This window comes from Muntiacus reevesi, chromosome 3 (genome assembly GCF_963930625.1).
Source record: "Muntiacus reevesi chromosome 3, mMunRee1.1, whole genome shotgun sequence".
Lineage (NCBI taxonomy): Eukaryota > Metazoa > Chordata > Mammalia > Artiodactyla > Cervidae > Muntiacus > Muntiacus reevesi.
The window spans coordinates 264801051-264814968 of NC_089251.1; the positions used below are offsets into that span (position 1 = coordinate 264801051).

The following is a 13918-nucleotide window of genomic DNA, read 5'->3' on the forward strand; positions in this document are numbered from 1 at the left end:
CAAGCCTCAGTTGACAAGGTGGATTTAGAACTTCCTTTAAGCAAAACTTTGGCATACAAGAGCCACATTCAGTGCTTAATTGGCTTTTAGAAGGCAGTGCTGTTTTTCTTAGAAATGCCCTCAGGAAGGGAAATCTGTTGTTGTTGTTCGGTTGCTAGGTCATGTCCAACTCTCTGGGACCCTGTCAACTGCAGCATGCCAGGTTCCCCTGTTCTTCACTGTCTCCTGGAGTTTGCTCAAATTCATGTCTGTTGTGCTATCTAATTATGTCATCCACTACCATCTGCCTCTCCTTTTGCCTTTAAATCTTTCCCAGAGTCAGGGTCTTTTCTAATGAGTTGGCTCTTTGCATCAGGTGGCCAAAGTATTGGAGCTTCAGCTTCAGCATCAGTCCTTCCAATGAATAATCTGGGTTGACTTCCTTTAGGATTGACTGGTTTGATCTCCCTGCTGTCCAAGGGACCCTCAGGAGTTTTTCCAGTTCAGTTCAGTTCAGTTCAGTTGCTCAGCCATGTCCGACTCTTTGCGACCCCATGAATCGCAACACGCCACGCTGCCCTGTCCATCACCAACTCCCAGAGTTTACTCAAACTCATGTCCGTTGAGTCAGTGATGCCATCCAGCCATCTCATCCTCTGTCGTCCCCTTCTCCTCCTGCCTCCAATCCCTCCCAGCATCAGGGTCTTTTCTAATGAGTCAACTCTTCACGTGAGGTGGCCAAAGTATTGGAGAACAGCTTCAGCGTCAGTCCTTTCAATGAACACCCACGACTGATCTCCTTTAGGATGGACTGGTTGGATCTCTTTGCAGACCAAGGGACTCTCAAGAGTCTTCTCCAACACCACAGTTCAAAAGCATCAATTTTTTGGCTTCACAGTCCAACTCTCACATCCATACATGACCACTGGAAAAACCATAACCTTGACCAGACGGACTTTTGTTGGCAAAGTAATGTCTCTCCTTTTTAATATGCTGTCTCGCTTGGTCATAACTTTCCTTCCAAGCAGTAAGCGTCTTTTAATTTCATGGCTGCAGTCACCATCTGCAGTGATTTTGGAGCCCAAAAAAATAAAGTCTGACACTGTTCCCACTGTTTCCCCATTATTTCCCATGAAGTGATGGGACTAGATGCCATGATCTTAGTTTTCTGAATGTTAAGCTTTAAGCCAACTTTTTCACTCTCCTCTTTCACTTTCATCAAGAGGCTTTTTAGTCCCTCTTCACTTTCTGCCATAAGGGTGGTATCATCTGTATATCTGAGTTTACTGATATTTCTCCCGGCAGTCTTGATTCCAGCTTATGCTTCTTCCAGCCCAGCGTTTTCATGATGTACTCTGCATATAAGTTAAATAAGCAGGGTGACAATACACAGACTTGACATACTCCTTTTCCTGTTTGGAACCAGTCTGTTGTTCTATGTCCAGTTCTAACTGTTGCTTCCTGGCCTGCATACAGGTTTCTCAAGAGGCAGGTCAGGTGGTCTGGTATTCCCAACTCTTTCAGAATTTTCCAGTTTATTGTGATCCACACAGTCGAAGGCTTTGGCATAGTCAATAAAGCAGAAATAGATGTTTTTCTGGAACTCTCTTGCTTTTTCGAGGATCCAGTGGATGTTGGCAATTTGATCTGTGGTTCCTCTGCCTTTTCTAAATCCAGCTTGAACATCTGGAAGTTCATGGTTCATGTATTGTTGAAGCCTGGCTTGGAGAATTTTGAGCATTACTTTCTAGCATGTGAGATAAGTGCAATTGTATGGTAGTTTGAGCATTCTTTGGGATTGCCTTTAGTAGGGATTGGAATGAAAACTTTTCCAGTCCTGTGGCCCACTGTTGAGTTTTCCAAATTTGCTGGCATATTGAGTGCAGCACTTTCATAGCATCATCTTTCAGGATTTGAAATAGCTCAACTGGAATTCCATCACATCCACTAGCTTTGTTCGTGGTGATGCTTTCTGAGGCCCACTTGACTTCACATTCCAGGATGTCTGGCTCTAGGTGAGTGATCACACCACTGTGATTATCTGGGTCATGAAGATCTTTTTTGTACAGTTCTTCTGTGTATTCTTGCCACCTCTTCTTAATATCTTCTGCTTCTGTTAGGTCCATAGCCTTTCTGTCCTTTATCGAACTCATCTTTGCATGAAATGTTCTCTTGGTATCTCTAATTTTCTTGAAGGGATCTCTAGACTTTCCCATTCTGTTGTTTTCCTCTATTTCTTTGCACTGATCGCTGAGGAAGGCTTTCTTATCTTTCCTTGCTATTCTTGGAACTCTGCATTCAAATGGGAATATCTTTCCCTTTCTCCCTTGCTTTTCACTTCTCTTCTTTTCACAGCTATTTGTAAGGCCTCCTCAGACAACCATTTTGCATTTTTGCACTTCTTTTCCATGGGGATGGTCTTGATCCCTGTCTCCTGTACAATGTTACTAACCTCTGTCCATAGTGTCTTTTACAGTACCACAATTTGAAAGGATCAGTTCTTCAACGCTCAGCCTTATGGTCCAATTCTCACATCCATACATGACTACTGGAAAAACCATAGCTTTAACTATGTATATGGTTCTTTGTCAGCAAAGCACTGTCTCTGCTTTTTAATTTGCTGTCTAGGTTTTTCATAGCTTTCCTTCCAAGAAGAAAGCAGACTATTTGTGAGTTTTAGCCTAAAGTTTTTCAGGTGCTTCTTATGGATAGGTGTTTTATGGATCATGTAAACTTTGGTTTTTAAAAATGCCATAAATAAATACTGTAGGTGCTTTAGAGTTTTAGCTAAGGACTCTTTCTGTTTTAAAATTTTGTGATTGGCATGTGAGATGTGATGGGCAGCTAATTTGCTGTTCATTTATTTAAATTTCCCCTAGCACTTTAGTTCTAAATATTCTGTTTTGTATTTTATTGAAGCATAGTTGATTTACAATGTTGTGTTAATTTCTGCTATACAGCAAAGTGATTCAGATATATGTTCTTATTCATGTATTTCCATTATGTTTTATAATAGGATATTGAATATAGTTCCCTGTGCTCTATAGTAGGACCTTGTTGTTTATTCCCTGAGAATTTCAGATTCTTGTGTTTTATCTTCTCTACTAAATAGGATTTGCCCAATAACATGATCCATCAGGTGCCAATTAAATCACTCCCTCAAGAATGGCTTTGGTGTGAAACGTGGTGTGATGATGCCTCTAAGAAAAGGGCAAAAACAATTGATTTGGTAAGTTGTCTGTGGCTGTTTCTGCATTCAGTCCAGTCTGATGTATAACTAGATAATTTGGTCTTTCTCTGTAATTGTGTAATTCAGGGGTTGCAGGCCTTCTTACAGTAACCTCAGCAGGAAGGCAAATCCTCTATTGTCTGATGGGGCTGTTTTCACTATTTAGAATCCGTGAAGTTACCATTTGTCTTCCAGATCACTCTGTGCCTTGTAGTTTTTCCAAACGGACTTTCTCTTTCTGCCTTCCAGTAGCGCTCCACGACTTCTTTGTAGAAGCTTTGTGCAGCCCCTACCACATTGCTTCTCATATCATTGTTCCTTTTGTCCAGTTAGGACCTATAACCCAAGAATAGAAACACCTCCGAATGCTATATAACATACCCTTCCTTTAACTTGGCTGAAGTATGTTATTTTGATTTTCACAGTGTAATAATCCAATGACCAAAGAGCCCAAGCTGGAGGCCGCTGTTCGAATTGTCCCAGAGTGGCAGGACTATGATCAGGAGATCAAACAGCTACAGCACCGCTTTCAGGAGGAGAAGGAAATGGGAGCACTGTATGGAGACAAGACAGCAAAGGAGGCAAGCCGAGAAGGTATGTACAGGTCTTTGGCTTTAGGTAGGTACTTCCTGGTCTGTCTGATTTCTGTTACAGAAACAGAATCTTGTCAGAACAAGAAGAATCAGTTATTCAGTCTTCCCATCGTGACATCTGGTAGTCTATATTTTTCACTTTGTTTATTCAGTTGGGCTTCTAGACAGTATTTATTAATGTAATTGCTGCCTTTTTTTCTTTTTCTTTCTCCCATCCTTCTTCCTCTCTTCCTCCCTCCCTCCCTTCTTTTGCTTCCTTTCTTTTTTTGAAGAGTGCTTTGTGATTATTATTGTTTAGGTTTATGAGTTTTGTGATACATGACATACACTGGTTTCTCTACTATGTGTACATTTTGAGTGGTAGCCAGTCCAAAAAAATTGTTAGAATACAAAAAGTGACTTTATATAAACCTTTAATAAGCTTCACTCTGGATTTTAATTTATTCAGCTCAAAACTATTTCTAAAAAAGCAATTATAGAAATGGATCTTGAGTGATTCACCTAAACATCCTGAAGACTATGCCATGATATTAAAATCACACCTGAAATGTTGGATATTCACCATAAAAATAATTAAATTCATCAGTAAAACCTAAGGATTTTCATAAATAAATGGGTAAAGAATGCAGGCATACTGTTTAAATAAGACAAAAGCACAAATAATAAAGGAATTTGAAGAAACGGTAATCAAAGGACTCTAGCATTACTATTACTACATAGAAAAGAGTGTACGTAGTGGTAATGCCGGGTTTCTCTGGTGGCTCAGATGGTAAAAAATCTACCTGCAATGTAGGAGACCCAGGTTTGATCCCTGGTTCAGGAAGATAACCTGGAGAAGGGCATGGCTATCCACTCCACCGTTCTTGCCTGGAGAATTCCAGGAACAGAGGAACCTGGCAGGCTGCAGACCATAGGGGCACACAGAGTTGGACATGACTGAGCAACTAACACTTTAACCTTTGGTGATTATGCCATTTGTTGGGGAAGATGGTGGTGAAACCCTTCTGGGTGAATCTTGTTGAAGCTGTGTGCTTTAGAAAAATCCTTGTTAAAAGGCAGTAAATCAGTCATCAGGATTCATTAAAATTTTATATCCTCAACAATTCCTCTTTCTTGCGAATTTACCTTGGAAGAAATAATTGAATACAATAAAGAAGTTATATATACATGGAGAAATTTATTTTACTATCTTTTTTTTTAAGGCGTTGGAAAATAGTTTAAACACCCAAGACTAGAAAATGGTAAATTACACTGCTACAGAGGAAAATTTATACGTTATTAAGTGAAAAAAGAAGAATCCTGACTAAATATATGTGCATTTTTACTAGAAGTAAATACTGCGCTTGTGAAAACAATTTAGAGGGAGTAGGTGTATACAGTTAGTTTCAGTGTTCTTGAAAATAAAAATGTCTTTTTTGTTTTTGCTTTCAAAATATGACACAAACACACTAACCCAAAGCTCCTAAAAAGTAAAAAAGAGAGATACAGTGAAGGTGGAGCACAAATAATAGCTTTCAGTAGCAGAAAATGCCCAGTCTGTACTTTATAACTTGACAGTGATCCATTTTTTCTCCACTTGCTATCCTTTTCCATAGGACCTCAGACCCATGAGGAATTATGATCTCCAGAGGAGGATAGGAAATCACACCATTTGAAAAACACTTTTTCTATTAAATGCTAGTTTTTTCCAATCTGTCTATACAACTGCTGATGAACCGACTGGGCAGGAGTGCTGCCCTTTCATCCTGACTCCCGTGGGCTGGCAGCTCTGGATCTCTGGGGTTAAGGCTCGCTACTAGATTCCAACCTCAGAGCAAGACAAGCAACTGATCTCTGGGGGACTCTATGAAGAGCAGGCCTCTCACCAGAAGAGAAGATGGCAAAAGCAACTGGAAGAAGAACAAGCCCACATGTGCTGCAGTGTCACACGAGGCCACTAACTGGAGCCGCCATGCCCTTCCTTACCTCAGTCCGCGGGCAGGCGCAGCAGAGCTCCGTCTGCAACCGGGGCCACCCGTCTGGGCGGATAGTGGATGGGGCGGCGGCGCCTGTCCGAGCATCACCGGGTTTGCGCCGGTGGGCTCTGTGCCCCTTCCCCAGCATCAGGTTCATTGTTAAATTGAAACCCAACGAACAATCATGTGTTTTCAGGCTAAGCTCGGGGCAAATTAATTTGGGGAGAGGATGGGGGTGGATTTGGGTGAGGGTCGGGAAAATACCGGCGGTAGGAGGGCTCTGGAGTGTTGGGGGTGGGGTCATGAGGAAAACGAGAAATTGGCCTTTCGGTTTAATAAACCGTCAGAACCATTGTGACTAATATGAAATGAAGACATTATTCTTATTCTGCACCCAGCCCCAGTGAACTTTTTAAGTAATTGTTTTGTAAGCAATTTTTGTATTTGCAAAAGTCTTTGCTTTCTCTTCCCACTTTCTTAAAAGAAGTCTGTTATTTCCTTACTGGATACAGTCATAGTAAGCCCCGCTCGTGATCCACCTTGAGGGGTTGAGAACTCCCTCAGGAAGGTCACCACATCATTTACCCGCTGCTTCTCTGCAGAATTTTTGTCTCTCAGACCCAGGGGAAGTTGGCTTTGTCTTTTCTCTCCAAAAGACTCCCAGATCTGAGACCAGGAGAGATTTTGATTGTGTAATTCATGTTTTTCTATACACTGTTCTGTAGTTCTTTTAGTTTAAACTGGCAGACATTGCCAGCGTTCCCCCCGTTCTGACTCTACAGAGTTGCTTCTTGAAGCAAGTTGGACTCATGAGTCATGGCTTTTTGTGTCTTTAGCAACCCAGAACAGCCCTTCCCCAGCAGCCTTTCCTGCTGGGTGGGCAGTGCTGGGAGGCGCCCAGAGGAGTCTTCCGGTTGTGTGCGACTGCAGGTCCAACATCTCCCCAGGCTGCAGGCTACAGCAGCAGAGCACTCCGTGGACTGTGCCTCCTTCCAGTGTCTTAGGACAAATATCAAGTAATTAATTTTTTCCATATTCACATGCAAGGATTAGTTCAGGAGTCTGTAAGTCTAAAGGAGCTTTTGAGTTTGCTTTTGTAAAAACTGGGGAGGAGGGACTTGTAGATAAATTGATCCAAGATTAAAAAGGTCCCTTAGAGTTATTGTTGACAAAGGCGGTAATGTGATCCCCCCCCCCCCCCACCAACACCGCTCCTCTACTAGTAGTAGCAGCTAAAGGGACAGAATCAATGAGGATGAAAGACATTTGCTCAGCTTCGTCTGTGGTTTAATTAAGCCTTCAGAGAAGCTGCTACCGCCACTACTTGTGTCTATAAACCGTGGGCACAGTTGTGCTTTTTTCCAGTTTATTTTCTGGGATATTGAGCAGGAAATAAGTAAAGTCACTGGGATATGCCTTCTAAATGCTGGTTCCCTTGGGACATGGAACAGGGCACCTTTCCACATCTTTTTTGCCTGGTCTCTCATGCGTATTCTGTATGAGGAAGGTGCAGTGTGAAATCTATTCTCTGCAGTGTGTATTTTCATTGCCCCTTACCACCCTGGATTTAAGTCGTCTTAATAGTTGAATCTAAATATGCAAGACCCAGCTTGCTTCTGAGATGGCCTCAGACCCTCCTCCTCATGCCAGGAATTCTTGGTTCATGTGGCATAAGATCTTCCAAAACGAATCTCTAGCACCCTAGGAAATGATGCTGCCATTAAAATTTGGTCTTGGTCAGCTTTGTCTGCTGTTTCTACTGTATGAAAGCAAATTGTGACTGAAAAGATTGGTAGGTTTTTTCCCTAAGAAACATGAATTGATTTCACTGAAAAGTCGAAGCTTCTGGAAACTGTTCACAGGGTGTTGTTTTTAACCATCATGTATATGTAATGATTTTTTTTCTTTCATCATGCCATAATAGAAAACTTGTCTTGATCAGTGCCAGAGTGATACGAAATAACATGACATGTCAGAATGAAATGCAACGGTGTGACTTCTTATGTTCTGTGAACAGTGATATTGATTGAGGTCAAAATGTGTGTAACAATCTGCTGTTGGGGCATGCCTGTGTTTTGTTTTAAAATGGTCCTCTATCTGTAGCACATTGAGAATGATGGTGTGTTATTTTTCCATACAATTGATAAAGTGTGGAATCTCTCTCAATGGCATTTTAGAGTGCACACGCATCTGGTAAGCCCATGTATTTTGTGAACTCAGCTCTCTGGGGAGAGCAAAGGTTTTATAAACATTAAGAAACAGTTCTAAGAATGGAGCTTAGTTTCCTCTGCTGTCCTCACGACTTCCTATTACAAACCTTCTTAAGATTCTGATGGAATAAACAATGATTATCTGGTTGCAGAGTCCCTGATGGCTAGGGACAACAGTGCAGTTTCCAGAAGAGACTGGGAAGAAGGAAAACCTATTTCCTTTGGCTGGGAATTACATCATACTGACACTGTGACATGGAGCCAGCCAGACACCACCCTCACAACAAGTACGATTCCTCTTCCCCCACACCTGCCTCGTGAGTAAATTTAGGTACTTGAAAGCAGTTTTTTCCCCCCTACAATTGGTTAAATGGTTAAAAGAAGTGATTCAATGCAAGAGTTCCAAGGGAACATCTAGTGTGTTTTTCAGAATAAAATGATGTTAGTACTGTAGTATCAAATTTCATGGAAATATTAAAGTTTTGGTAAAGATATGTAATGGAAAATTTTTCTTGGTAACAACAAATGGAGGGTGCATTATGTGCAAAGTTATTTAAATATATATTCCATTGTGTAATTTTAATAATTAGTTTTTTAAATATTTGATTTTATGGGGACATTTTTGTGGGTTAATCAACTTGAATATTGCTGTTAAGTATCTAGTCTGGTGGGATAAGCTTTTTAATTTAAATTCCTATTTTCTCAGTCTTGATATAGTGAGGAAAGATCTAACCTGACAGAGTTCACCAAATGTAGACATCATTAACTCAGGTTGTCATTGCTGTTTCAGAGTATCTGGAGGATACCAGTTCCTCTTTTATTATTTAGTCTTTGATCTCTCAATCTAATGCAGAAATGACTTTTGGGTGGCGATGAGTCAGTGCACTGACTGGAGGATCTCTCCCCGTCAGGGTGTCATGAGTGCTGACAATTTTTTAAAAACAAATCAGGAAATCAGCTTCAGAGGTAGTCCAGAAGTAAGGCCATCTCCTGAGCCTTTTCCAGTGACCTCACAGCACAGAGGCCAAATGTGGCAGGTTTAAGTAGGACATGAGTTAGGGTATGAAGCAGAGCCTTCATCCCACCTGTAATTTATCCATCGCCTTACTTGTCACCTTTTAGATTTCCTCAGAGAAATGGGTATCCTTCCTCTTTAAAATGAAAATAGCAAAGTACATTAACCTAAGGTCAACAGTTTGAGATAAGAATATCAAGTACAATGTTTTCCAGTCACTTGTTTTTGGTAATAATAAGGTAAACATGGAAAAACAAAAATATTAGGAATTTTTAAAGAAACTATGTACTTAAAAAAAACCCTTTGTAACTCTTCTATTTTATTGTAATCATGTTCTATGAAATGCACCATAGGTTTGGGTGCTGCCCCTTGCTTTGGAACAAGCACTGGGGCACTGAATGTCTGCAGAGCCCTCTGCGCCTGAAATGAATTGAGAATGAATTTCTGGTACTGTAATGAAAATAAGGTCAACACAGTAAACTTTTCCTTCTCTTCTTTAAAACCGCCTGGTCTGTCATTCAGTTTTTCTGTCTAGGAAGAGTAGATGGTTAGAGCTCGAAGTTCCACCCCTTCATCTGACACAAGCAGCAGGCCTGGACAGGAGGAAGAACTTTACCTGAACATCTTGTCTAGTGAAGAGCTGGGTCCAGATGCAGCTGATTCTTTAGGTTATCAGGAGCGCATTTAGGCCTTTTCTAGGTCCCCAACTTCGGGGAACTGCCTCAGGCAGGATCTGGCAGGCAAGCTGCCCAGAAGCACTAACCATAACAGGTAGGATGTCAGGGACTTTGTTCATTTTGGAAATTCTCAGAACTACTCTGGGGCTGGGTTTAACGTTGAAGATACAGCCCCCTCTTTTCAGGTGCTCACTGGGCACTGCACACTGGTGTAACGAGAGCTGTTGCAGAGGTGTAGGCTGGGGAGGGGCCCTTGTGACTGTGAGAACACAGTAAAGAGCACCTAAGGTGGAGGAGGGATTTGGTGGCCGGGAAAAGCCTCGACAAGGAGATGGTCCTTAAACTGAAGCTTGAGGAACCAGCAGTGGTATCCATGTAGAAGGAGGGAGGTGGGGATACAGGGAGGAGTGAGAGCTGGTATCATCGCATTTAGGGAGTCAACGTGTGAACCTCTGTGGCTGGTGTCATGGTCAGAAGAGAGGTGCTGGAGGGGTGATCTGAGTTGCTCTGGGGCCATCAGAAATCCCCTGAGGGGTTTTAAACTGGGTGCCAACATGAAATCACGTTTTTCTTGTAAAAAATATTACTAATGTATATAGCATGTGAAGGTACAAGTAGGCAAACATATATCTTGGTAGATTTTCAAAGGGCGAAAATCCCAGAAAGGAGGGAGCCACAGAGATTTGAATTTGCCTTACAGGAGTCTGGTACTGGGGGGAAAACATTTGGCATTTGTGTCTCACCAGGTGAAAGAGCCTGATGTTGGGAAAGATTGAAGGCAGGAGGAAAAGGGATGACAGAGGATGTGATGGTTGGATGGCATCACCAACTCAGTGGACGTGAACTTCAGCAAACTCTGGGAAATAGTGAAGGACGGGGAAGCCTGGCATGCTACAGTCCATGGAATCACAAATCCTAAAAGATGATGCTGTGGAAGTGCTGCACTCAATATGCCAGCAAATTTGGAAAACTCAGCAGTGGCCACAGGACTGGAAGAGGTCAGTTTTCATTCCAATTCCAAAGAAGGGCAATGCCAAAGAATGTTCAAACTACCACACAATTGCTCTCATTTCACACACTAGCAAGGTAATGCTCAAAATTCTTCAAGCTAGGCTTCAACAGTATGTGAACTGAGACCTTCCAGATGGACAAGCTGGATTTAGAAACGGCAGTAACCAGAGATCAAATTGCGAACATCTGTTGGATCATAGAAAAAAAGCAAGAGAATTCCAGAAAGACATCTGCTTCATTTACTACACTAAAGGCTTTGTGTGGATTACAGCAAACTGGAAAATAAGAAATGGGAATACCAGACCACCTTACGTACCTCCTGAGAAACCTGTATGCAGGTCAAGAAGCAACAGTTAAAAGCAGGCATGGAACAATGGACTGGTTCCAAATTGGGGGAGGAGTCACCTTGCTTATATAACATCTATGCAGAGTACATCATGTGAAATGCCAGCCTGGATGAAGCAGAAGCTGGAATCAAGATTGCTGGGAGAAATGCCAATAACCTCAGATATGCAGATGTGACCAGCCTAATAGCAGAAAGTGAAGAGAAATTAAAGAGCCTCTTGATGAAGGTGAACTACTCCATGTTCAAGGTCAGGAGGGGAGGCCACGAGAAGATACCACTTGTTCAAGGTAAGGAGCAGCAGCTCCGCTTGCTGGAGCAGCTGTGAAGAGATACCCCACGTCCAAGGTAAGAGAAACCCAGGTAAGACGTTAGGTGTTGCAAGAGGGCATCAGAGGGCAGAAACATTAAAACCATAATCACAGAAAACTAGCCAATCTGATCATAGGACCACAGTCGTGTCTAACTCAATGAAACTAAGCCATGCCGTGTGGGGCCACCCAAGATGGTCAGGTCATGGTAGAGCGGTCCACTGGAGAAGGGAATGGCAAACCACCTCAGTATTCTTGCCTTGAGAACCCCATGAACAGTATGAAAAGGCAAAATGATAGGATACTGAAAGAGGAACTCCCCAGGTCGGTAGGTACCCAGTATGCTACTGGAGATCAGTGGAGAAATAACTCCAGAAAGAATGAAGGGATGGAGCCAAAGCAAAAACAATACCCAGTTGTGGATGTGACTGGTGATAGAAGCAAGGTCCAATGCTGTAAAGAGCAATATTGCATAGGAACCTGGAATGTTAGGTCCATGAATCAAGGCAAATTGTAAGTGGTCAAAGGAGAGATGGCAAGGGTGAATGTCGACATTCTAGGAATCAGGGAACTAAAATGGACTGGAATGGGTGAATTTAACTCAGATGACCATTATATCTACTACTGTGGGCAGGAATCCCTTAGAAGGAATGGAATAGCCATCGTGGTCAACAAAAGGGTATGAAATGCAGTACTTGGATGCAATCTCAAAAACGACAGAATGATCTCTGTTCCTTTCCAAGGCAAACCATTCAATATCACGGTAATCCAAGCCTATTCCCCAACCAGTAATGCTGAAGAAGCTGAGGTTGAATAAAGTTCTATGAAGACTTGCAAGACCTTTTAGAACTAACACCCAAAACAGATCTCCTTTTCAATATAGGGGACTGGAATGCAAAAGAAGGAAGTCAAGAAACACCTGGAGTAACAGGCAAATTTGGCCTTGGAGTATGGAATGAAGCAGGGCAAAGACTAATAGAGTTTTGCCAAGAGAACGCACTGGTCACAGCAAACACCCTCTTCCAACAACACAAGAGAAGACTACACATGGACATCACCAGATGGCCAACACCGAAGTCAGATTGATTATATTCTTTGCAGCCAAAGATGGAGAAGCTCTATACAGTCAGCAAAAACAAGACCGGGAACTGACTGGCTCAGATCATGAACTCCTTATTGCCAAATTCAGACTTAAACTGAAGAAAGTAGGGATAACCAGTAGACCATTCAGGTATGACCTAAATCAAATCCCTTATGACTATACAGTGGAAGTGAGAAATAGATTTAAGGGACTAGATCTGATAGACAGAGAGCCTGATGAACTATTGATGGAGGTTCATGACATTGTACAGGAGACAGGGATGAAGACCATCCCCATGGAAAAGAAATGCAAAAAGGCAAAATGGTTGTCTGAGGAGGCCTTACAAATAGCTGTGAAAAGAAGAGAAGCCAAAAGCAAAGGAGACAAGGAAATATATTCTCATGTGAATGCAGAGTTTCAAAGAATAGCCAGGAGAGATAAGAAAGCCTTCCTCAGTGATCAATGCAAAGAAATAGAGGAAAACAACAGAATGGGAAAGACTAGAGATCCCTTCAAGAAAATTAGAGATATTAAGGGAATATTTCATGCAAAGATGGGTTCAATAAAGGACAGAAATGGTATGGACCTAGCAGAAGCAGAAGATATTAAGAAGAGGTGGCAAGAATACACAGAAGAACTGTACAAAGAAGATCTTCATGACCCAGATAATCACAGTGGTGTGATCACTCACCTAGAGCCAGACATCCTGGAATGTGAAGTCAAATGGGCCTCAGAAAGCATCACTACGAACAAAGCTAGTGGATGTGATGGAATTCCAGTTGAGCTATTTCAAATCCTGAAAGATGATGCTGTGAAAGTGTTACATTCAATATGCCAGCAAATTTGGAAAACTCAGCAGTGGCCACAGGACCAGAAAAGGTCAGGTTTCATTCAAATCCCCAAGAAAGGCAATCCCAAAGAATGCTCAAACTACCACACAATTGCACTTATCTCACATGCTAGTAAAGTAATATTCAAAATTCCCCAAGCCAGGCTTCAGCAATACATGAACTGTGAACTTCCAGATGTTCAAGCTGCTTTTAGAAAAGGCAGAGGAATGAGAGATCAAATTCCCACCATCCCCTGGATCATCGAAAAAGCAAGAGAGTTCCAGAAAAACATCTATATCTGCTTTATTGCCTATGCCAAAGCCTTTGACTGTGTGGATCACAATAAACTGTGGAAAATTCTGAAAGAGATGGGAATACCAGACCACCTGACCTGCCTCTTGAGAAACCTGTAATCAGGTCAGGAAGCAACAGTTAGAACTGGACATGGAACAACAGACTGGTTCCAAATAGGCAAAGGAATATGCCAAGGCTGTATATTGTCACTCTGCTTATTTAACTTCATGCAGAATATGCAGAATACATCATGAGAAACGCTGGGCTGGAGGAAGCACAAGCTGGAATCAAGATTGCCGGAGAAATATCAGTAACCTCAGATATGCAGATGACACCATCCTTATGGCAGAAAATGAAGATGAACTAAAGAGCCTCTTGATGAAAGTGAAA

The 13918-nt window shown here is 41.9% G+C and overlaps 1 protein-coding gene across 1 annotated transcript in view; it reads left to right on the top strand.

The window, feature by feature from the left end:
• The window catches only part of UGGT1 (UDP-glucose glycoprotein glucosyltransferase 1), a 110252-nt gene extending 100769 nt beyond the window's left edge, over window positions 1-9483 (top strand). The window contains exons 39-41 of the mRNA XM_065931991.1: window positions 3092-3208; window positions 3634-3802; window positions 5397-9483. Of these exons, the coding sequence (XP_065788063.1) occupies window positions 3092-3208; window positions 3634-3802; window positions 5397-5422 (312 nt within the window). The 3' untranslated portion in view covers window positions 5423-9483. The remainder of the gene's footprint in view (window positions 1-3091; window positions 3209-3633; window positions 3803-5396) is intronic.
• Window positions 9484-13918: the final 4435 nt, after the last annotated feature.